Below are 25,413 nucleotides of genomic sequence, written 5' to 3'. Positions count from 1 at the left end.
AACTGGGGACATTTGACCGAGACTTTTTTGACCCATAAATGCACCTTAAAACTGGAATTGTTTTTGGATTTCATACAGATTCCTCGGGAAAGGATTTTATATCTCAAATTTAGATATGGAACATTGCCCCTCAAAACTTTTACATCTAGATGGAATAATAGGAGGGAAGAGGATACAAAGTGCCCAGGCTGTACAAATCCCGAAGAATCATTGGGCCACTTTTTTTTTGCCTGTAAGGCATATATCCTACCTAGGAAGAAATGGTTAAAACCAGCACTAAAGAATCTTGGTGTTAGAGATTATAAATCAGCTTTGCGTATTCTTATCTCCAACACCTCTTCTATGGTTACTATTTGTGGGGTTGCAAAGTTTTTATCTTGTGCCTGGATCATTAGGACTAAGATTTTAAAAAATGTTCTTCAAGTCAATTTTTCCACATAAATTTTATATGTATTTTTGTAAATAATGAACTGGTTTTGTAATTATGTGTGTACTATATGTTTGTACTTTTTATGATACATGTGTCGAATAAAAGTATAATGACTTGACTTGACTTGTATTATTTAAGTCCCTTCTGATTTGCCATCGCATCCTTTGGAAAAAAGCCCCAATGTACCTAGAAAATCTGATTACGAGATAAAGACCGGGCAGAACATTGAGATCAGGCGGGACAGGTGATCCCCAGAATTAAGAAAGCGAGAATGGGTGGACGCTCATTCCGCCTATTAGCTGCGCAAAGCTGGAACAAACTTCCAATAAGGCTAAGAATGGAGCAATCAGAAAGCAGGTTTAGGAGCCTTCTTAAAACTTATTTGTTCTCTCAATAGCCTTTTTTCTATGAGAGTGGACCTATGGATCCTGGCCACTGCCATATTCTAGACTCTTTTCCACAGCGCGGGGACACGCAGGATGGCGTAACCAGGCGCTTAATAAGCCCCTTTATTATTATTATTATTATTATTATTATTACCAGAATCACTGGTAGGCTCAATTGTTCCAGTTACACCAAGACCCACCTTCCTGCCAAGAGAACATGACTTCACTTGCTTCACCACTCACACATTTGTTCCCACCATTGTGGGCCAGAATGTTTTCACACTTAATGTGTAAGACTATTAAATCTGGTAGATGACTGCTAGATATGTGTCAGTTTGAAGATTCATTGAAGTTTGTAAAAGCACTCTCCACCCATACTATCAAACAAAATTTGTAATCATCTTGTGGCCTTGGAGAGAGATTCTGTCCACGCCCAGTGGGTGAAAGAAAAGGACCTAGAAGGTCAAAGGGACATTTGTTTTGGTGATTCCTTGCATAGAAGAATTCTGGCCTGGATGCCAATCATTAAGATACCCTGCTAGGTATCTGAAAAAGCAGTCACTTGCTTCCAAAACCTAATGTATTTATTTTTTCGACACATTTTTAGCCCCTATCGACTAACTAGCACGCTCTATCCAGCTATAACCTATCTGTTTCATCTCCGCGGTTTGTTTTGAGAGAGTTTTAGTTACACCACCCAAGCGCTGTTACCTAACTGTTAATTAATTTTTTGGATTTCATTATGCACGATCACCACAGCCTTTGCGAGAGATATATTCTTCTTGACAACTTGTTGCTGCTGAATAAGTCACACATGTTCTAATTATTCATTTATACAACTTTTTTCTGTCACTTGATTTAGATGAATCTATAGCAATACACTTATTTAGCATGTATACCTAATTTATTAGCTTTATTCATACTCAATTGTATTAGTGCGGGTCCTCATACACACTTACTATCATTTTTTCTAGATTCCCCTGATGAAGTGCCCCATGGGCACGAAATGCTTTGGGACCATTGTACAATGATGATGATCATACAATGAACTGATACAACCTGTATATGTGATTTACAACATTTACAGAAGGATATATATATGTTTGGAATAAAATCAGCGTTATTGAAGAAACAAGTTCTTTTTGCCTTCAACCTTTCTCTTCATTTTGGAATATTAAGGACATTCATTTTATCGCAGTTAGCGATTTGAAAGCAGCGCCCAGAGGGTCGTACTCGAAGTTCAGAGCACGCATTTAATTAATTTACAATAGAACACCTTTAGGTCCACAAGGTGATACCTCCGTGGCACGCTACAGACTATACAATTATTCACAATAAGCTTGTGCGCAATCATACCTTCTTTCATTCGGAAATATAATAGTATATCATCCGCATAAAGTGAAATTTGGTCTTCCCAGCCCATGGCCCATTTCAAACTGCGTATGACCGGGTCCTGACGCACCCAGGCCACCAGCGGCTCCAATACCAGTGCAAAGAGCAGTGGCGGTAGGGGACAGCCTTGTCTCGTCCCTCTACCCAATGGAACATCTGTTGAGATATGTCCATTCACTACTACCTGCATCAGTGGCTGTGTATAAATTAGTTGGATCCAAGTGTAGAATTTAGGACCAAATCCTAAGTGTCTGAGGACGGCAAATAAGAAGGGGCATTCGTGCATCCAGCGATAAAATAACTGCATCCTCTTCTATAGTAGATTTACGAGCCAGGACCCCAAGCAAGCGTCTCAGATTAAGTGCGGTGTTTCGATTAGCCATAAAGCCAGATTGATCTGGGTGGATCACAGTGGCGAAATGTGGCTGTAGTCTCATAGTGAGTGTCTTTGCCAGTATTTTCGTCTCTGCGTTAATTAAGGAGATTGGTCTATATGACATACACTCATGCGGGGGCTTTCCAGGCTTGTGAATTGCCACTATAGTGGCCAGGAGCTGATCTCTGGGCAGGATTCCCTGTTCCAAACTGTCCATGTACATGTTAAGTAAAATGTGGTGTGACACGTGGCGCCACTTTCTTGTAGAATTCCACCGGAGTTCCGTTGAGCCCTAATGCTTTCCCTGTGTGTAACGCGCCTATCGCCAGCTCTAGGTCCTCCGGCGTCCGGTCTTTTTCTAGAGTCTCAGCCGCAGTAGGGGACAGTTTGGCCATGTTTATGTCTTTGAGGAATTCTGCATTTTCCTCCACCGTGTTAGTGGCCGTTGGGGTGTAGATTTTCCTATAATGCATCGCTAAGGTTTCCGTTATTTGCTGGGGCTCCGTCGTTATACTATCATCTTCGAGCCGGAGCTGCGCCACCCATTTACTAGCCTGCTCTTTTTTATCCAGCCATGCTAGGAGTTTTCCCGCTTTATCCCCTAGTTCGTAAATATTGTGTTGCGTTTTAGTGTGATTGGTTTTCGCCTCTTCCCATGTGTAGGCCCTGTTGTGCTAAGTGTACCTTGTGTGTTGTGTCCTCATCAGGCAGGATCTAAAACATGGGCTGCCTCTGCCCGGGATACGTCTTGCTCCAAAACCTTCGATGTGTTGTTGCTGCTCATGTTTATGCCCAGCTATCAGGGAAATAGCCTGCCCTCTCAGTACTGTTTTGTAAGCCTCCCACAAGGTTGTGGGGGACCGGTCCGAGTGCTGGTTTTCCATGAAGTAGTTTACCATCGTTTTAAGGAGGTCCTTGCTGATCTTGCGGTTTGTAAGGTAACTGGGATGCAGTGGAAACAGTCTGCGTCGTCTCGGGGTAGAGGGTGTATACGTGATGAGCACTGGAGAGTGGTCCGAGATACCCCTGGGCAGGTGCGTAATCTCAGTTACCCCTAATAGTCCAGTCGCAAGTGTAAAAATGTAATCTAATCTGGAAAGGCTATTATGCACTCCCGAATGGAATGTGAATGGTTTCTCAGTTGGGAATCTATGTCTCCAGACCTCTATTAGGCCAAGGGCCTCTGTGAACTCTGCTAGTTTGAGGTTTGTGCCACTGGGGTCCTTGGGGGTTTTCTGTCTATGGATGCGTCTAAGGTAGTATTAAAGTCTCCCCCTTATATAAGTTCCCCGTGTGGGAGGGCCAACAAAATTTTCCCCAGAGCTGGGAAAGTGACATTGTGTAGCGTCGGAAAACCGTCACTATGTTGTAAATGTTACCGTCCCATTGACATGTTATTGCAGCAAACCGTCCCTGATCATCCTTTCTGGATCCAATAATTATCAAGGGGAAGAGTTTATGGACCAGGATCCCCACTATCCGCAAGACAGAGGTAAAGTCAGAGTGTACAACAATTTTAAACCCCCACCTGTCCAATGCTTTACAGGCCGTTCCTGTCAAATACGATTCCTGGAGAACAACAGCAGGCCTTTTACGCTTCAAGTATTGCAGAACCAATCTCCCTTTTATTTTGTCTCCCAGGCCATTTACTTTCCCGGATTGTACCTTAAATAGAAGATGTGCGGGGCAGGAGGTCTGTGGCTTGGGGCCCAATTTGTCATCCATCCTGTGTAGGTTTGTCGTGGTCGCAATCCATAGGCATTGATTGTTGTGTCGTCAGCATGTAACCCATTGTGTTGTGGCCGTGCATGTGCCATAAGCGTGCATCATTCGTCAATTGCAAAACTGGAACTAAACCATAAAATTTCCCCTGTAACTGTGCCCTGCCTACCCGCACCGCGGATTTAAAACTACCCGCCACTCCAACTCTGCAGAGTGCTTTATCCCCATAACTGTGTACTTGCGTAGATGGGGAGTGTACTTGCATAGAGAGGGAGACTTACCCCGAGTTTCCTGTCCATTCCCCTTAGTTGTTCGTAGTCTGTTGTGACCCATCTGTGTTGCTCCGTGACTTGGCACAATTCCTGGGGGTCACGTGAGACCAGCCTCTGAAGCTCATTAAGTTCTAGAATATGACTATGCCGGATCAACCATAGGTCTGGGCCGTGGTTTTTTGCAATTCTTACTGTGTTCTAAGCTGTTTTTCGTGTAGTGTTGCCATCATGCATTATATGCCATTGTTGAAGATCTCGCTAAGTGTAGTCTTAATCTGAGGTTTCGTTGGCAATCCGTTAAGGTCCGGTCGATGCTTCTGCGTCTGTCAGTTTCGCCATGGCCAGTTTAGTGAGTTGTTCCTTCTGTTTCGGTCCGTGTCTTCCAGGTCTTGTGGCGGGTCACCATCCCTCCAACCAGTCGTGAGCCTCCTCCGGTGTAGAGAAGAACCAACTTTTTCCTTCTGCCTCTACCCGTAATTTTGTTGGAAAGAGCATTGCATACTTGAGTTCTCTGCTTCACAATTCTTTTTTTCACGTCTAGAAAATTGTGGCATTGCCTTGACACAGCAGCTGTGTAGTCCAGATATAGGGTCACGTTGCAGTTGCCCACCTTAAATGGGGGGGCAATGCGAGCTGTCTGGAGAATCGTGTCTCGATCCTGAAAGTTAAATATACGTGCTAGTATAGGTCAGAGGGGGGTCCTAGTCTGGGCCTTCCCCCGGTACTCTATGAGCTCTTTCCACTGAAAAGAAACAGGTTAGTCCACGTGGCTGCAGTTGAGTTTGGACCAGGTCTTCCACTTAGAGATCTAAGGTCGGCCCCTTAACGCTTTCCGGGACACCGACTAATCGAATATTATTGCGTCTCGAGCGGCCTTCCTGATCTTCGTGCCTTTCAGCCATTTGTTTGGCTGCCAGTTCCAGTTGGGGGACCTGTCTTTGTAGGGTCGCCATGTCTGTCGAGAGCGTTGCCGTACTTACTTCCACTTCCGTCAGCCGAGTGTTTATTTTTTAGACATCCGCACGCAGCAGTGATATGTCGGATGAAATTGAGCCAATTGAAGTTTGCATCTGTTACAGGGTAGCCATCACATCCTGCAGAGTTATCTCTTTTGGCTTAGCAGTCTTTGGGTCGCCGCCATAGATTGTGTGTGCTGTTGGGGTATCAGGTTATTCTTTATGGGAGGTGTATTTATCCAATTTATTACTCTGTACACCACGCTGTCCTCTGCCCCCCCATGATAGCCAGGAGCCGCAAGTGGGACGTCTGTGCGCCGGGGAGGCAGTATTAGTCGCTGCCTGCCAATGGGGTTGAGTTCTCCCTTGCGGCCTTTTGGTTTTCCTGCCCCCCAGTAGCACCCTGTGATAAGCCGGCTGTAGTAGAGGGCTCTCGCCCGGGGGCCCGCTCCAGGCAGCGGCTGCAATTACACCTTTCCACAGCAGACTGGGAAATGCCACGTGGGGAACTACGCTCTGCTTTGTGCCCAGAGAGATGCGCAGTACTGCGTTTATGTTGCCAAGGATACATCCAACATTTAGCCAGTGGTGCAACAATTAGTTAGCGTTTTTGTATTTAGTCCAGTAAGTCCAGGCTGTCTTCAATTGCCCCCGTAAAACAGTCTTATAGTAAGGGCTCAGAGCCAGCCCTCTGAGTAGGATACCGGCCACAGCTTTTCATTTTATTGAGCCCGTAAACTGTGCACTGTGGGGCCGCTGCTATCTGATGCAGTGGTTCGGCTCTGTTAATTGCAGCGGGCAGATTATTTAACTCCGCAGGGTTTTTCCCCGGGCAGTACCCTTACCGTTGGCAATAATTGGTAATTCTGGCCCCGTTCTGACTAGGCTCTTGCAACCGCTCCCCGGTACCATGGTAATCAATCAGATCTACGAGACGCCGCTTGTGCTCGCGGCAGGCTGCTCATTTACCTCCATGCACAGTTCTGCCAGCAGCTCCTTTCACCGCACTCCGCGTCGCCTGGTGCTTATCTCTTTTTGGTGCAGTACTCACTGCGGAGTAGGCCCCCGCCACCCCTGTCTCACTCGGCCTCCTCCGTACGCAAGGCCCGGCTCGTCTGCTGCATGTAGGCCAAGGTCCTGCCCGTCAGTCGCCTTCAGTCCCTGCGGCCCCCACGGAACCCGGACTTGCCGTATATCGTGCACCGGGCAAACAGAAGTCGTTGCTGATGGTTATTTTCTACTGGGTATTCGGATGCATGTCAGGATTCTCGGGGAAGGTTGGAACGTTCGCCGGAGCTCTTTCAGGCTGCGGCCATTTTCATTGGTCGCTAGCCACACCCCCCCCCCCCCAAAGATCTTTCTTAATGTCTTTCAGTAGCAGCACTAAATTAAGATCTCAAAACTGCTGCCTTGCCCAGATGTCCTGCAACCACAGATATTTAGAACAGTCTCCTCGCAGCCGCACTTTGTTCTGGTAGTACATTGCCTGTTCCCCGCCCTGAAGTGAGTTTATTATTGGCCGAGTCAAAAAGCTGCAGCAAAATGGGGCATCACTTGTGAGTACTCAGACCTATCATAAGGAATCAAGAGCATCCCCATCAACCCTCACTCAAGCCATCAAATCAGAATAGTGAATTATGATTTATGCTAAGAGCGAAAGCCCAAAATGCACCCACTTTAGTGAAAGGAAAAGCTATGACTAAGAGAGAGTCATAGGCCTTCTCAAAGTTGACCAGAACAATAGCAAATGGGTCAGACAAATCATACATTGTTGCTATGGCCAGATGGAGGTTCCTTAAGTTATGTCTAGTGAACATTTTCTGTATGAGCCCATTTTGGTTGAAGGATAGAAATGCTGGGATCTTTTTCAATAGGTAGTTAGCTGGGACTTAGACAAGATCTTGGCCTCTCTGTTAATAAGGGAAATTAAACAATAGGACTCAAAACTATCAGAAGGGGTGCCTGCTTCCACTACCACAGCCATGGAAGCCTTCCGTACTTCCTCCATTAGAGAGTTCTCCTACAACGATTCCTCAGTCATAGACAACAAATGCAGCACAGAGCCAGAAGCCAGCCTCGTAAATAGGTTGGTGGACTTGAATTTCTTCATCTGTTTTGCCTGGCATTCTTGCTCATTCCAGGGGATTGGGAAGCTCAGCCTTAAGAGCTGTTCCCGGTTCGTGGTTTCAGCATAAAGTCTTCGCACTCCAGACACTCACTGGAGATCAGGGGTCAGAACAAAATATTAGCATAGTGAGAAAAAGACTGATGTGTTGCTGAACAATATATGTCTGCCGTAGTCTGGGGATGCCAGCTACTCCGAACATTCTGGTGGCCATTGGAAGCCACCCAAGTCGAGAGAGGAGAAGCCCGATGGATTGCCGCCATCCATATACTACAAAAATCACATTCTGTATTCAATGACTGTTATTCAGTATCAGTCACTGTGATGACAAGTGGAGCCTCCATTCGGAGTGCATTTAATTCATCAAGGGGAGCATCTGAAGGAATGATGGGATGTAAACACACACAAATGCTGATTCCCGTCTCCCCTACATTTCCAATACCATCAGCCCTGCCTGTCTTTTTAAGAAGGGTGGCCACAGTCATAAATGTACTGTCCTTTCTCACCTAATAATAATGGTGGCCACCCTACACCTTATATAGCTAGTGTGGAAGACCAAAATATAACTAAAACACCAAATGCCCAAGAAAATGTCATTTGTTTCCTAAGAACAGGGTATCTTACATAATGAAAACATCAGGGAATATATCTACGCAAACTTGCCCTCCGGTTAGTCTTTTTTTAGGTCTCGCCTAGCTATCGCGTAAGCGATCGCTATGTGAGATTTAGTAAGGGGCACCAGAAAATGCTCCCAAAGACCTTTGTAATGCGGTTTATGGCCAGTGCATGTGAGGCATTCAAGCGTGAAGCTGGCATCTGGCATCGGACTTGAAAGCAGCAGACTGCTTTTGCCAGCGTGCGCTCGGCCTCACTTCCTGCTCCCCCTCTTATAACAATTAACTTTCGTTATCGCTCATACCCCATATGCTCGTTCCCTCCCACCCTTCCTTTGATGTCCGCTTTTCTTGTTGTTTACAAACCATTGCGTTGGTTCACTCGCTCACTGATACGAGAGAATGCATACTCTAGTATCAAAGCACTTACACTGCTGCACGCCTCACACTCCTGCACGCCTCACACTGCTGCATACCACACTGCTGCACGCCACACTGCTGCACGCCACACTGCTGCACGCCACACTGCTGCACGCCACACTGCTGCACACCACACTGCTGCACGCCTCACACTGCTGCACACTGCTGCATTACTCACACTGCTGCATGCTGCACACTGCCACACGCCTCACACTGCTGCACGCCTCACACTGCTGCACGCCTCACACTGCTGCACGCCTCACACTGCTGCACGCCTCACACTGCTGCACGCCTCACACTGCTGCATGCCGCACACTGCTGCACGCCACACACTGCTGCACGCAGTAATGCAGTAGTGTGCAGCAGTGTGAGGTGTGCAGCAGTGTGAGGTGTGCAGCAGTGTGAGGCGTGCAGCAGTGTGAGGCGTGCAGCAGTGTGAGGCGTGCAGCAGTGTGAGGCGTGCAGCAGTGTGAGGCGTGCAGCAGTGTGAGGCGTGCAGCAGTGTGTCATGCAGCAGTGTGCAGCATGCAGCAGTGTTAGAAATGCAGCAGTGTGCAGCGTGCAGCAGTGTGAGGCGTGCAGCAGTGTGAGGCGTGCAGCAGTGTGTGGCGTGCAGCAGTGTGGCGTGCAGCAGTGTGCAGCATGCAGCAGTGTGAGAAATGCAGCAGTGTGCAGCGTGCAGCAGTGTGAGGCGTGCAGCAGTGTGAGGCGTGCAGCAGTGTGAGGCGTGCAGCAGTGTGAGGCGTGCAGCAGTGTGAGGCGTGCAGCAGTGTGAGGCGTGCAGCAGTGTGCAGCCTGTCCGCTTTTCTTGTTGTTTAAAAAACCATTGCGTTGGTTCACTCGCTCACTGATACGAGAGAATGCATACTCTAGTATCAAAGCACTTACACTGCTGCACGCCTCACACTCCTGCACGCCTCACACTGCTGCACACCACACTGCTGCACGCCACACTGCTGCACGCCACACTGCTGCACACCACACTGCTGCACGCCTCACACTGCTGCACACTGCTGCATTACTCACACTGCTGCATGCTGCACACTGCCACACGCCTCACACTGCTGCATGCCGCACACTGCTGCACGCCACACACTGCTGCACGCAGTAATGCAGTAGTGTGCAGCAGTGTGAGGCGTGCAGCAGTGTGAGGCATGCAGCAGTGTGAGGCGTGCAGCAGTGTGAGGCGTGCAGCAGTGTGAGGCGTGCAGCAGTGTGTCATGCAGCAGTGTGCAGCATGCAGCAGTGTGAGAAATGCAGCAGTGTGCAGCGTGCAGCAGTGTGGGGCGTGCAGCAGTGTGAGGCGTGCAGCAGTGTATGGCGTGCAGCAGTGTGTCGTGCAGCAGTGTGTCGTGCAGCAGTGTGACAAATGCAGCAGTGTGCAGCAGTATGCAGCGTGCAGCAGTGTGAGGCGTGCAGCAGTGTGAGGCGTGCAGCAGTGTGAGGCGTGCAGCAGTGTGAGGCGTGCAGCAGTGTGAGGCGTGCAGCAGTGTGAGGCGTGCAGCAGTGTGAGGCGTGCAGCAGTGTGAGGCGTGCAGCAGTGTGTGTCGTTCAGCAGTGTGTCGTGCAGCAGTGTGCAGCATGCAGCAGTGTGAGAAATGCAGCAGTGTGCAGCGTGCAGCAGTGTGAGGCGTGCAGCAGTGTGAGGCGTGCAGCAGTGTGAGGCGTGCAGCAATGTGTGGCGTGCAGCAGTGTGCAGCATGCAGCAGTGTGAGAAATGCAGCAGTGTGCAGCGTGCAGCAGTGTGAGGCATGCAGCAGTGTGAGGCATGCAGCAGTGTGAGGCGTGCAGCAGTGTGAGGCGTGCAGCAGTGTGAGGCGTGCAGCAGTGTGAGGCGTGCAGCAGTGTGCAGCCTGCAGCAGTGTGAGTAATGCAGCAGTGTGCAGCAGTGTGAGGCGTGCAGCAGTGTGAGGCGTGCAGCAGTGTGTGGCGTGCAGCAGTGAGGCGTGCAGCAGTGTGCAGCATGCAGCAGTGTGAGTAATGCAGCAGTGTGAGGCGTGCAGCAGTGTGCAGCATGCAGCAGTGTGAGTAATGCAGAAATGTGCAGCATGCAGCAGTGTGAGGGGTGCAGCAGTGTGAGGGGTGCAGCAGTGTGAGGCGTGCGGCAGTGTGCAGCATGCAGCAGTGTGAGTAATGCAGCAGTGTGCAGCAGTGTGAGGCATGCAGCAGTGTGAGGCGTGCACCAGTGTGGCGTGCAGCAGTGTGGCGTGCAGCAGTGTGAGGCATGCAGCAGTGTGAGGCGTGCAGCAGTGTGAGGCGTGCAGCAGTGTGAGGCGTGCAGCAGTGTGAGGCGTGCAGTAGTAGTGTGAGGCGTGCAGTAGTAGTGTGAGGCGTGCAGTAGTGTGAGGCGTGCAGTAGTGTGAGGCGTGCAGCAATGTGAGGTGTGCAGCAATGTGAGGCGTGCAGCAGTGTGAGGCGTGCAGCAGTGTGTGTCGTGCAGCAGTGTGTTGTGCAGCAGTGTGCAGCATGCAGCGTGAGGCGTGCAGCAGTGTGAGGCGTGCAGCAGTGTGAGTAATGCAGCAGTGTGAGTAATGCTGCAGTGTGAGGCGTGCAGCAGTGTGAGGCGTGTAGCAGTGTGAGGCGTGCAGCAGTGTGCAGCATGCAGCAGTGTGAGTAATGCAGCAGTGTTGTTAAGTGGAGCAGCTCGCTGTGTGCTTTTCCCTGCTTAACTGCTGTATATCTGTCTTTGCGCACTTTACTAGGAGATGCTTCTTATCGTGGGTATTGCTCTGTGTCCCCAGTGACCTTGGGGCATGACTTTGAATGCAGTACCCCTTTCCTTGTCCTAGCACTGAACGCCACACAACACCACCACATCACTCAGGGACACCACCACATCACTCAGGGACACCACCACATCACTCAGGGACACCACCACATCACTCAGGGACACCACCACATCACTCAGGGACACCACCACATCACTCAGGGACACCACCATATCACTCAGGGACACTACCATATCACTGTAGGACACCACCACATCACTCTAGGACACCACCACATCACTCTAGGACACCACCACATCACTCTAGGACACCACCACATCACTCTAGGACACCACCACATCACTCTAGGACACCACCACATCACTCTAGGACACCACCACATCACTCTAGGACACCACCACATCACTCTAGGACACCACCACATCACTCAGGGACACCACCACATAGCTCGGGGGCACCACCACATCACTCTGGGACACCACCCCATCACTCTGGGACACCACCCCATCACTCTGGGACACCACCACATCACTCTGGGACACCACCACATCACTCAGGGGCACCACCACATCACTCAGGGGCACCACCACATCACTCAGGGGCACCACCACATCACTCAGGGGCACCACCACATCACTCTGGGGCACCACCACATCACTCTGGGACACCACCACATCACTCTGGGACACCACCACATCACTCTGGGACACCACCACATCACTCTGGGACACCACAACATCACTCTGGGACACCACCACATCACTCAGCCTAACCACATCATCACTCAGCACCACAACAGCACTGTCCTTGCTTGCTACCAACAAGCATTGCCATAGCCAATAGGACTCGTATTAGGAAAGTGTAAGCTATTGGCTTTGTGAATAACAATGCTATTAATTTATATATTTTTAAAGCCAACACATATTAAAAGAAATTGTCATTTACAATACAAATAGCACACACTTTCCTAATGCGAGACCTATTGCATTGCAAATGCTTGTTCTTTTTCTGTATTCAACCTGTATATGTCAAGAGTAAACCAAAAATATGTATATGTTTATACTTTCAGCATTGAGTAACGTTTTCTTGAGAAAAATTATTATTAAGGTATATGGTACATTAGACAATAGATGACGTGTGACGCTACATAAATCAATGAAGGTGTAAATGGAAAGTTTAAATACGCTTCTGTTTGGGTAGTGAGAACAGCATGGATAGAAATCTGAAATACTGTACAGCAGATTACCCACTATATATCAATGTGAAGGGGAGCACTCACTTAGCGTGAGGTGTATATCAAGAAAACCTAAATAGGCATGTTAACATTGTAAGGCTCTTCCATGGTAAACCTTCAATCTCTGTGACCTTCAAAATGTATTTTGTTTAGTTAAAAAGTCCTGCGTTTTGGGCTAACTCTGGTGTGAGAGCATTCCAATCAATGGATCCAAAAAGGTGGAAGGACCGGAATCTGACCGGTGCACAGGAAGGTTTGGATGTTGCATAGTGCTGGTTGGGAATCTATTCTGTAAACAGATTTCTCAAATTATTTTATTCTGCTTTCTTCCTTAGTGAAAAGACAGAGCCACCGAACGGAGTAGCACCAACTGCAAGTAGTAAGTGTCCAAGTCCGAATCTTGTTTCTTCTCTGGGATCCCATTCTTTGCAAACTTTGAGATTCATGTTTCACCTGCAATATCAGTGCTACTTATTAGATGCATATTTTTAAGCGTAATGCTTCCTAAATGAGATCCTGTCCAATACCAGTGGATTGATGGACAAGGGGGGAATGGATATGTTTAATATAGGTTAGTGAGACTTTGAGACGAGGGGGGCAGTAGCTTGATAAAAGAGAAGCTGTTAACAGATTATGGAGGCAGCAGAGAGGAAGGGGTATATGGAATTATGGAACTGCTTGATGGTTTGTATGTTACCCAACAAGTTTGCTCACCTTTCTTGTGAGTTTTCCTGACATTGTTTTGTTTGAGCACTGCACACCTTGAAATATTATCTGAAAATTAATGTAAACATCTCTTTCGGTTCCTTGATATAGCTTTAGCCTTGGGTTTTGCCAAATTCAGCAGCCATGGTTGTGCTCAGAATACCAACTATTGTTTATTGTTGGACCTCAAGGTCAGTTTACCTTGTTTAGCGCCCTGGGTGTGCTGATCAATCAATATATTTAGTGTAGATAGGCACTCAACATCAGTGTTGGGGAAATATGTTGCCACAAAGTGAAACATTCAAAATCTGCCCTCCTCCCTATTCTTTTGAGTTTGCCTGCACAGCGAAACTGAATTTGGAAAACTGTCATAATCTGCTCTACATCCAAACTAGAGAAACAGGCAGATTCCGTGTCCACGCACACATAACTGCTATTGTTTGGGATGACTGTGCCTCTGCGTGTCTCAAGAGGGGGGATTTGCTATATGGTGCTCTTCATAGCTTGTTCAGTGCTCTTAGGATAGCAGTTGACTGCATGCTCTGTGTCTCCTACAGAAGTAATGTCCCTTGGGTTTATTGTGCCCAGCACAAGCCAACTAATCTTGTGCAGTGCTTTGTAGTCATTAAAGGGACCACCTATAGTGGGTAGTGTCATGTGTTCTATGTTCCTTTCAGAAGTGTAACTTACCTTATGTGGTACCCTGTGATGTTAAGTGGAGCAGCTCGCTGTGTGCTTTTCCCTGCTTAACTGCTGTATAACTGTCTTTGCGCACTTTACTAGGAGATGCTTCTTATCGTGGGCATTGCTCTCTGTGTCCCCAGTGACCTTTGGGCATGACTTTGAATGCAGTACACCTTTCCTTGTCCTAGCACTGTTTGCACTTCTTTGTGTCTGATTATAATTGTCATGTTGGTTTCTTTATCTGCCCTTGTACTGCCTCTACTTTTCTTCACGTATTATGCCCCCCCTCCCCCACTTAATTTCCCCCTTCCCATTAAGTACTCTCCTTCAACTTTTAATACTAATTGAGTCTTTCTGTAAACAGCTGTCAGCCACTCCAACAGGAACAGCATGGCCATGTCCGACTCCACTCCAGCTCAGGCTGCCACTGCCCCCGTGAACCAACAGACTGCCATAAACCGTCTGCACATGCAGCTGCACCTGCACGGCCTGCAGCAGAACACCAGTGAGCTGCGCAATCAGCTGCACCAGCTAAAGAAGATGCAGGTATGCGCACCATCTTCTAATGTCCTCTAGGAGAACTTTCTAAAGTGTGACTTCTGCATGATCTCAAAATTGTTGAATAGATGGATACTCAATTGATAGCACAATACTTAAACTGCACGGCTGATTAATACTGCAGAAGGCATCTGTTTTTAATTGCATCCTGCACTCTGAAGTACAGCATATTTTCCTGTGCTTTTCCTGGGGAAACGTCTCCTGGCGAAAGGTTGTGGCAAATATAGGAAGTGCACACTTCTTTATTCTTAGTTTATATAATAGTACAGTTAATTAAAACCTTAACATACAGACATCTCATTGTTAAAACAAGGATACACACCGTGTTAAATTTGAGCCAATGGTTTCTGGTGCTCAGCACCAGAACTTAATTGTCAACACCAACGCTTGTGACAGTCTGCCGCAAGGTGGTGCGGTCTGTCTAATTTAGAGATGACTACAACAACAGTCCATTATTAATTCAATAAACATGAAAAATGACTATTGCCTGCCGCCCAAGCTATTCTTATAGCTTTGGGGGCCTGGAGTAGTGCGAATTCTCACACTTGTGGGCGTGTGATGGCAAGATGTTGTGTTGGTACTGGCAGGGACAATGTGTGGTGTAAGCTGCAGTGGCCTCTTGACGAAGCCCTGGCACTTATTTGTTTTACAAATTAAGCACTAGATACCAATTGTAAATTCAGGCGGTACAAGAGAAAGTGACAAGAGCAAAACAGCATTTTGATAAATGACAAATATATTTTGGCATTCATTTTAGCGACAGAAGAAAAGTGCAGTGTGCTAATGGCAATAAAGGAATATCCCAAAGTTGCCTCAGATATTGTCTCCTGGCGCTACACAAAGTGCATTGTGCAGTGACAGTAAACGAAATCACTAAAGAATGCTTCAGAAGCTGTCTCAGAGCACTCCGCAAAAATAGGTTTAGAGTCTACAAGCAAGCGCGGAAACCCTAGTGCGAGCAGCACATAATAAGTTTGACAAAAATATTATGGCATTCAATTCAAATCAATTCAATAATAACTTTATTCGGTAGTTTTACAGAAACACCATAAAAGTTCAAAATAAGCAATTTTCAAATTTTTCAAAGAAGTTAAAAACCGTTAAGTATGCATTTGTTAAAGGAAAGCATATTAAAAATAGCAACTACTTCTCAATTCAATTTGTGTAAGTTTTTTCGGCATTTGTAATGACATACAATTTTCCTGTTGTCTTAGTTTCTTTCATTTGTGCAAAGTTGCAATGTTATTCGTGCTCATAAATTCATGCGGTGACGTATACAAAATTTAAGATAAAATACGATCGCTTTAGCATAGTTTTCATTTTCGAGGTACTGAAGTGCCAGATACGCTGGGCGACATTGTCGAAGACCCCAGAATTTCAAAATGGGCAGTATCCAGCGTTTACGAGGTTCAGTAAAGAATTTACAAAATAACATTGTGTGTATCGTTGATTGTGGGGACACTAGATCACAAGGGCACATAGAAAGTGTGGATATCCTGACATTTTGCTTTGGAAATGCAACCAATAAATGGAACAGGTCAAATCTGAAACGAGTGAGCAACATTTTTTCAAACTGTGTTAATTTAATATTCAAGTAGGGTTCAACAGTGAACACAGTCTGGGCAAGTAAAGAGTGTTGAACAGATGGTTTATGGACCTCGGATAGTAAGCGTAACTGGCGCAGATGAACAAGGCACTCCCTTTTTAAGTTCTTTTTTGGGATTTCTTTTATCAGTAACGGATGGTCAAAATACTTCCTATATCCTAGATCTGTTAATAGCGCTTTGACATAGGACAACCATTTAATCTTTTTAGAGTGATCCAATGTTAAGATATCTTGAATGATCGCCCTAGTCAAATGACATTGCTCAGTGACCCATATTCTACGCCACAACATTATTGGCTGCAATTTTATAGTGTCTGTAATATAGTCAATGCCCAACTCAATGTGGCAGGCATAGGTGGAACAAGTTTTTGGTACCGCCAACAAATATCTCAGGAAGGAGTTCTCTATTCTTTGTATTGAGTCCACATTTGTAAAGCCCCAAATCCCCGCCCCATATGTTGCTGTACTTACACATTTTGAGTTATATATTTGCAATAATTCTTTAATTGGTCGCTGCCCCAATCTTTGTGAGAAGGTTTTTAGCGACGATGTCTCTCGGAGAAATGGCAATTTCCTTGCATTGATAGCTGTGCTCCATTTAAATTTTTCGTCAATGACAATCCCTAAATAGGGATAGGTAGTAGTCCTATCCAGATGTTCACCATGTACCAGTAGTTTCCTGTGTTTTACATTTCTTTTCTCCCCTGCATGCATTGTATACGTTTTTTTTGCATTTAATTTCAGGTTCAAACTTGCCATGAAGGCGCAATATCTGTTCAAGGCCAGCTGTAATTCATTTGGTGTTCTTGCTAAAATAACAGCGTCGTCGGCATATAGGAGCGCTGGTATCTGCCGACGAGCTATTAAGGGAAGGTCCTTACTGCCTTGTAGCATGGCAGCCTCCAAGCCGTTCGTATAAAGGGTGAATAGAAAGGGGGCCAGGACGCACCCCTGCCTGACCCCCTTTTCCACCCTGAAGGTGTCCGTGAGCTCACCCCTCACCCCGAATCTTACCCTGCCTGTAGTGCCTGAGTACAATTCTCGGAGAAAGTCCACGATTGGGGTAGGAACTCCCATTTTCAAGATAGTTCTCCACAACGTTGAGTGTGCCACGCAATCAAACGCTGCGGAGAGATCGACATATGCCATATGAAAAGAAGACCCTTTAGCTTCCAGATATTTGCCCGCCAGTAGGGACAGGTTTAGGGCCTGGTCAACTGTTCCTAGCCCCTCCCGGAAACCGTATTGTAGGTCTGAGATAATCTTATGGTCGGTAGCCCACTCCTGGAGACGCTCAAGGAGTATTCGTCCTGCCATCTTACCTAACGAGTCCAGGAGGGAGATCGGCCTATAGCATGATGGACTGTTTCGATCTCCTTTTTTAAAAATAGGTACCAACGTTGATGTTTTCCAAGAGTCCAAGAGGCCTACTTCAGTGGTAGCGTTCAGGACGTTGGTCAATAGTGGGGTCCAAAGATCCGGGAGATGTTTGAAAACGTCAACGGGGACACCGTCCGGGCCTGGGGCTTTGGCTATTTTTGAGAATTAAGGCTTTTTGAACCTCTTCATGGGAAAGATAAAGGTTTAGTGGATAGGCAATGTGTGGCAGAACTTCAGGATGGTCTATATCTTCTGTCGGATCTTTCGCAAAGACTTTTGTAAAATGGCTCACCCATTCATGTTCACTTATAGCAACATCTATTGAAGGAGAATTGTCTTTATCCGTTAAGAATGGGGAACGAACTACCTGCCAGAACAAGGCACTATTTTTTAATTCCGAGCTTTGGATCAGAGTTGACCATAGTTCAGCTTTCACTTCTTTTTTCCTGTTGTTTAGGACAGCCGTGTACTCCTTTCTGAGTCTGGTAATTTCAGCTCTATCCCTGTGATCACTGTTTAGAGCTTCTTTTAAACGTGTGGATGCTTTTGTGCATGCTGAGTTGAACCAACCTTTCTTTAACTGGGGCCTTGGTTTTTGCCTCCTAGTTAGTTCTTTTTGTATACTTGTTGTAATTGTCAGGAAGCTCTTTATAATTTCGCTTGATTGTGTAGTAGAGTCCAAGCAATTTATAATATCATTTTGATTGTTTATGACTATTTTTTTGGTTGTTGCTTCCTTGTCAATACTGCCCCACTTCAGTGTAAAGCCATTCAAGGAGCCCAATTCTATATCACGTTGATTTAGGGCGGTCATGATGTCATGTGGTTTATTCGTTATTGTTTCAGCGAGAACCATGATGATTGGAAAATGGTCACTTAAAGGATTTTTAAGGACCTTGAAATCTTCTATGGTGAATCCTATGGGTGGTGAAATCAGTATAAAGTCAATTAGGCTTATTAAACCTCTTCCATTGAATGTGGGCTGGAAAGGAACAGATGGAATCTTTGTTTCATTAGCAAAACGTAACTCTAGTTCAGCCATAATTTCGGTCATTGTTTCTCCCACATTAGAATGTGTAAAGTGCGTGAGGTTTGTGTCAACATCATCGCTAATACCGCACTTATTGTTATCGCTGTTACTGCATAGGTGAAGGTTGAAATCTCCTCCCCAGATTATTGTACATGACTTTTTGATGTGTTTGGTTCGTTGCTCTTGTAATGTTGCAGAGATCTCTGGGAGAAGAGTGATCATATCAGCGTGAGAGAGGTTGTTGTAAAAGTTTATAATTAAGTAAAGTCTTTGCTTGGTGACCTTTAGCACTATAATCTGGAAGTTTGTATCTAGTCTTAGGGGGAGTACCTCATCCACAGGAAGAGTATTTATAATGTAAGTGGCTAAGCCTCCGCTATTTCTACCAGAGGTTGATTTCTTCGCAGGTGACCAGAAAGTTTTAAAGCCCACCATATGAATTGGCCTTATGGCCCAAGTCTCCTGAAGGCAGATACAACCGCTCAAATTGATCTGGCTCAGGAAATCGGGGTCTGTCTTCTTTGCAGAAAGACCTGCGATATTCCAAAAAGTGAAATGAATCTGCAGAGTATTTGGAATGAGATCAACGGGATTACCTGTATCAGCTAAGATTTCAGCGGCTTCCAAATTAATTTGATCCGATGTTACAATCGCCATAGCATCTATATTATGATGATTTGTTATTGAGCAGTTAAGTTTGCATGGGGTTGAGGACAGCTGTGTTGACCTTTTTTCAGAGGCGGTGCATGAATTAGATAGTAAAATCATCTCTGTTTTAAATGGTTGTAAGAATTCCCTGGTAGAATAAGAATTGGGAAGTCAGTCGTTAAAGTCTAAGCCAGAAAGAGCATTAAATCTATTGTAAGTTGGAATATTATATGGAGTAGCTAATGGAAGGGCCGCTTGTCTCCATCGATTATCTCCGTTCTCTTGATAAGGGGTTTCAGAGAGATAAGGATGGGTAGCTGGCGGTATCGGCGTTTGGCTCTGATGCCACTGTACCGAACCTGTTGGATAAAGGAACTTAGAATTCTGAAAAGAAGTGGGAGGGTAAGAAGTGGAGGGGAAAGATCTTTCTGGAAACGGATTTATAGAGGTAGGCGGGATATTGTTGTTTGTGTTTAGTAAATGCCTATAGAAATAGCCCAATGGGAGAAGGGTTGTATTGAATTTCCATGTGGAAGGTGGAGGTGCCTTAGCTAGTGTCTTTTCAGCCCACTGGGGATTTCTAAAGGTGATCGCTACACAGTCCCCCTCAAATTTTTTGCGTAGGGGGCCTATCCAGCCTACTCGTTGGGTGTGGGAAATTTCCCCGGCACATTCTATTGGAAAGTTACAGTTCAAGCTTAGCCAGTGAAGTATCTTGTTTTTCAGGGATGATGTTGTTTCACTCTGTTCTTGTTTGAGTGCTGGTACGTTTACCAATACAAGGACATAGGCTCCACATTCAGGGGGAAGGGTGATACGTGTTGGAATCTGTCTTGACCTATATGATTGTTCATACGGTATCTTTGGGTGCTGGGCCTTTGCAGTCAAATGATTAGATTTCGTGGGTTTCTGTGGTCCTTGTTGAGATGGTACATGAGAGTTCCCTGACTGAGTAATGGCTGCCTGGATGTTCATATTAGAAGTAAGAGATGAACTGTTAGATGTTGGGGGTTTGTTTACGACGGTTGTACTATTGCTATGGGGATTCTGTTTCGGGAGAGTTATTGGGGTAAGGGTAGGTTTCTGTGCTGTGACTGCCTTAGCATAGTTGGCGGTCGTAGGAGCTAAAGAAGATAGGGTGGTGGTGGGTGGTTTGAGATAACTAGTGTGGTTGATTAATCTAGCAATCTGCTTCTCGATGTTATTTAGAGTTCGCTCTATTGGTAAAAGTTGGGTTTTTATAAGATCCTTGATTATGTCTAGCACTTGTGAGTTAAGCGCGAGATAATTTAAATTGGCAGCATCATGACCCCTGCAAGCGTCGTCCGACAATGCAGCTAAAACAGAGGGGTCATCCACATTGACCAGCAATGAATGGCTTGCATTATTTCGAAGGTTGGTACGAGGCGTTTTTATAGACCTGGTGCACTTTGGTAGACAGTGTTGCTTAGTCTTAACTACTGGTCTTGTGCTGTCTTGATTAAGAAAGGCACCCTCCCTTGGCTCCTTATCAGTTTTTGAGGGGGAAGCGGCTACTGGAGATGGCGACTCGGTTAAGGGTTGTGACTCAGTCAGAGTTAACAGGGCAGTTTGGGTGGGGCTAATCACCAGAGTAGGTGTTTTCTCCAGGTCTTCCAGAGTAACTTCCCCAAGTGATAGGTGAGTGACAGATAAGTCGACGCTCGTTGGAATGGTGTGGAGTTCAGCACGGATTTCTTGCAATAGTGGGACATTAGTTCCGTGTTGAGTAGGTGTTTTGGCTAAAGCCAGAAGGCCCATTGAGGATCTTCGTGCTGCTGCAAGGTCCTGGGAGACACGTCTTTCTAAGAGTACGATCCCCTGGTTGATCGCGTCATTAGCTTTGGTAATGAATTGGTCGATCGGGCCAATCACCGGACCAATCACCGGACCCACTCCTTGCGCCGTCTTGTTCCTCATTGCCCTAGTAGTCATGATGGCGCTGTGACACACGTAGATTGTTGAGTGTTACAAATAATAACAAAGGGCAACCAAGATGCGGTGTAAATAACAATGGGCAAATGAAGAGGACAATGGGTTGGCCCAGACCAGACTTGCCCAGGCTTGAACGGGCTTAAACGGGCCCACCCTTTGCCCGGGCTTCGCCCCGGGCTACGACCCGCGCGCGTCCCGCGATGCGCGTCTATGCTCTTGCCTTAATAGACTGTCAGGTGAGAGGGGGGCGTGCACTGGGAGGGGGCGCGGCTCACACGGGAAGAGGCAACAGCTGATGGAGTTGAAGGCTGAGCCTCGCAGTCCCGGAGCCGCGCCTCGCACCTCCACTGCGGCCACGCAGACGATAATACTTCCCTCTTCACCAAGGGGCTGGAGCAATGTCAATGCAGGGAGCTACTCCTGTAGCGGCAGGAAACGTGAGACACAAGAAACCTCAAAGCGAGCGGCACCCGCGGAGCGGGGGCCGCGAGAGGTTATAAAGCTTGGTGGGCGGGCACTGGGAGGGGGCGCGGCTCACACGGGAAGAGGCAACAGCTGATGGAGTTGAAGGCTGAGCCTCGCAGTCCCGGAGCCGCGCCTCGCACCTCCACTGCGGCCACGCAGACGATAATACTTCCCTCTTCACCAAGGGGCTGGAGCAATGTCAATGCAGGGAGCTACTCCTGTAGCGGCAGGAAACGTGAGACACAAGAAACTTCAAAGCGAGCGGCACCCGCAGCGGGGGCCGCGAGAGGTTATAAAGCTTGGTGGGCGGGCACTGGGAGGGGGCGCGGCTCACACGGGAAGAGGCAACAGCTGATGGAGTTGAAGGCTGAGCCTCGCAGTCCCGGAGCCGCGCCTCGCACCTCCACTGCGGCCACGCAGACGATAATACTTCCCTCTTCACCAAGGGGCTGGAGCAATGTCAATGCAGGGAGCTACTCCTGTAGCGGCAGGAAACGTGAGACACAAGAAACCTCAAAGCGAACGGCACCCGCGGAGCGGGGGCCGCGAGAGGTTATAAAGCTTGGTGGGCGGGCACTGGGAGGGGGCGCGGCTCACACGGGAAGAGGCAACAGCTGATGGAGTTGAAGGCTGAGCCTCGCAGTCCCGGAGCCGCGCCTCGCACCTCCACTGCGGCCACGCAGACGATAATACTTCCCTCTTCACCAAGGGGCTGGAGCAATGTCAATGCAGGGAGCTACTCCTGTAGCGGCAGGAAACGTGAGACACAAGAAACCTCAAAGCGAGCGGCACCCCATTTATGGCATTCATTTATGACGTGCTAGAAAGAAAAGTGCATTATGCAAAGGGCAATGGTGGGACGTCCCAAAGTTGCGACACATCACAGGAATAACAGGAGTATTGTGACACTTGTTTTTGACGTGCAAAGAGAAGAAGTGCGGTGTGCTACAGGCTAGAGAGTAATGCCCCTAGGTTGCCTCAGACATAGTCTCCGGGCATTCCAGAAAGTGCAGTATGTAGAGACCGTAACCCAGGGTTTCAGATGTTGTCTCCTGGCGATCCGCAAGTTTAGTGAATAGAGACAATAAAGGCTTATGCTAAGGTTGCTTCAAATATTGCCTCCGAATGTTCATTAAAGAATCCAGGTAAAATGCGAAAAGTGAGAGCAGCAGATTTCCCCAAAATTAAAAGGCAGCTGCACATCTACGTGGGGTCTAGCAAGTAGAAGAGGGTGCCGCAAATTACCCTGAAATACCTCAGATGTTGTTTTGGGGCCAGTGGCAGCTGGTGAGGTTTGTGAGTGGTGTGGCTGGGCTTGGTCCGGGGGTGGGGTTGGGGGAATGGAATAGGTACGGGAGCGGGTGCGGGGACACAACATTATTTCAGGAGGTTGGTCACCAGCCCATTTTTAAAAAATATAAAGAACATTGGCCTGGAAACTCAATATCTTGCATAAAGGCAACTTGCATAAACTAAAAACACATAGGAACATGCAGAGATAAAATATATACATTCAACACATGAAATGTTTTCCCTACCTTTAGTGCATGTCTGTTTCTTTTCTGAATCATTTGTTCAAAGCCAAATACACAGGAGATGAAAGAAATCTTCATATGATATTATTGGCTACAGATAGAAGAAATAGTCATACGAAGAAGAAAAATAAATAATGTAATCTTATAGAAAGTTGGGGGGGGTGCTAGAGAGGCCGCGGCAAGATGGGTGCACGATAGTATTGCTCTGCTGACCGGAGGCATTGATATCGGCGGAACGAACACACATCCGCACAAGAAAAAGTATGTGATGTGCAACTGATGTAAGTGCGCATTACATAAAGATATCCTGTGCGGAGTGCGGCAGATGTCGACGGAGGTGTCGGTGGTTAGGGCTTCCTCGGCTGCTGCCTTCTCTGCAATAAGATGGCGGCGGTGGAGGAGGCCCGGGCCATGCCGGCGGAGAGATAGGCTGTGCATGCCTCCCACCGAAAGTAATAGCCTGAAAATGGAAGGAGGTGGCTCTGCGAGCTGACCAGAAGGTACAGCGCGAGACTGGGGGGGTGCACCCAACAAGCGAAGGTATGTGGCCAGCCAGCTAGGAGATACCGGGACAAGCTAGATTGTTGAGACGTATTTGCGACGCTGTGGCCACGATGTTGGATAGTGAGAAAATAGCCGGAGCGGCCCACAACCCCCACGAGGATAACAGAGGTGGGGGTGCCCTGCGGCGCGCGAGCTGCACAGGTGAAGAGCCACACAAATGTATGAAAACGGATGGCAGATGGTAGCGAGGAGGACAATGTATCTGACTGTTTCTGACTGTGGGATGGCGCAGATTGGCTCCAATTGAAGCGTGGTGGCAAGCGCGGAACGTGGGGAGACAGAGAGTTTCCAGGTGGGCTGTCGCATATACCTTTCCCACTGTGGGCCTAATTGAGCATGGCTCGGGCACGTGAAGTGAACCTGCAGCAAACCACGGCCCAAGCATGGGAGTTCCCAGTTTGGGCTTGCGGGGTGACTCCGCGGCTGACATCCTCCGGTCCTTGGCGGTGCCGCACGCACGCATGGGCAACTAGCTGGTGAGTTGCGACTGCTGGAGTACTGTAGACGACCAGACTCTCCACAGGCAGCGGGCGGTGACAATATTTTAGTAGCCTAGCTGCTGAATTCAAACCAGGACAATGGGAAAGTCCAACAAGCAGCAGTTGAAGCTGTCCTTTGAGTCCCGCTGTTCGTCGTGGCCTACTTTTGTGCACTCAGATACTGAACTAGATATGGGGCAAACAAATGCATCTTCCTTGGAGACCATTCCTAGCAATGCAGCAAATGTTGCAGGCCATAGATGGGAAAATAGATACCCTCACGATCAGGATGGACAGTATGGCCACCAGGTTGGACAAGCAGGGTGCGTGCCTAGACGCAGCGGAGCAGTGTAATTCATCTGTCGAAGATGAGTCGCACGCGACGATGGTCAAAATGCCAAGACATGGAAAATGACTCTGTTTTAAATGGAAAAATATTGGAGGTAATAAAAGCTAAAAACAAAGATTTGGAAGTGCGCTCCCGGCGCAACAACCTGCGAATCATGGGGGTTCCAGAGTGCACCAACACAGGGCGTCTCAAAGATTATGTTGTAGTAATGCTTCAAGAATTGTTTGGACCAGAGAATTTTTCGCCAGTTCTAATAATCTAAAGAGCGCACAGATCACTGGCTCCCAGGCCGCCTCCGGGAGCGCCCCTACGGCCCATATTGGCAAATGTTTTGAACTATCGTGATCGCGATGCAGTGTTACGGATGGCAAGGGAGAAGTAGCACACCAGTTACCGGGGAAATGTGGTATTATTTTTCCCCCGATTTCACTATGGCAGTCCAAGCATCACGTAAAGAATTTTCTCCTATCAAGAAGAAACTGCGCAAGCTGGAAATTTCTTATGCAATGTTGTACCCCGCACGGCTGCGGATTTCGCATGAGGACAGGATGAAACTCTTCTCAACGCCAAGGGTAGCTCAGGACTTCCTGAAACAGATGAAATCGAAACAAAACGGTCCCAAGCGGTCACCTTCCCCCACACACTCATCGTCATAGAGGCTGGTGTGGGACACTCTGAATGGACAAATTGTGGTAGGGTGGTTCCTCGCACGCATGTAAGTAGAATAGGCTGCATTGGTGTTCTGGAACTACACCTTCAGACCTATATGACTGGTGGATAGCAGGGATCCCTGAGCTAGGT

At 47.4% G+C, this 25,413-nt stretch overlaps 1 protein-coding gene across 2 annotated transcripts in view; it reads left to right on the top strand.

The window, feature by feature from the left end:
* The window catches only part of SRCIN1 (SRC kinase signaling inhibitor 1), an 808,310-nt gene that overhangs the window by 427,090 nt on the left and 355,807 nt on the right, over positions 1–25,413 (top strand). For both annotated transcript variants that reach the window (XM_078645611.1, XM_078645612.1), the window contains exons 9-10: positions 12,992–13,035; positions 14,410–14,591. In XM_078645611.1, the coding sequence (XP_078501737.1) occupies positions 12,992–13,035; positions 14,410–14,591 (226 nt within the window). The remainder of the gene's footprint in view (positions 1–12,991; positions 13,036–14,409; positions 14,592–25,413) is intronic.

This window comes from Lissotriton helveticus, chromosome 5_1 (genome assembly GCF_964261635.1).
Source record: "Lissotriton helveticus chromosome 5_1, aLisHel1.1, whole genome shotgun sequence".
NCBI classification, from domain to species: domain Eukaryota; kingdom Metazoa; phylum Chordata; class Amphibia; order Caudata; family Salamandridae; genus Lissotriton; species Lissotriton helveticus.
This window is presented reverse-complemented; position numbering and strand designations above follow the sequence as displayed.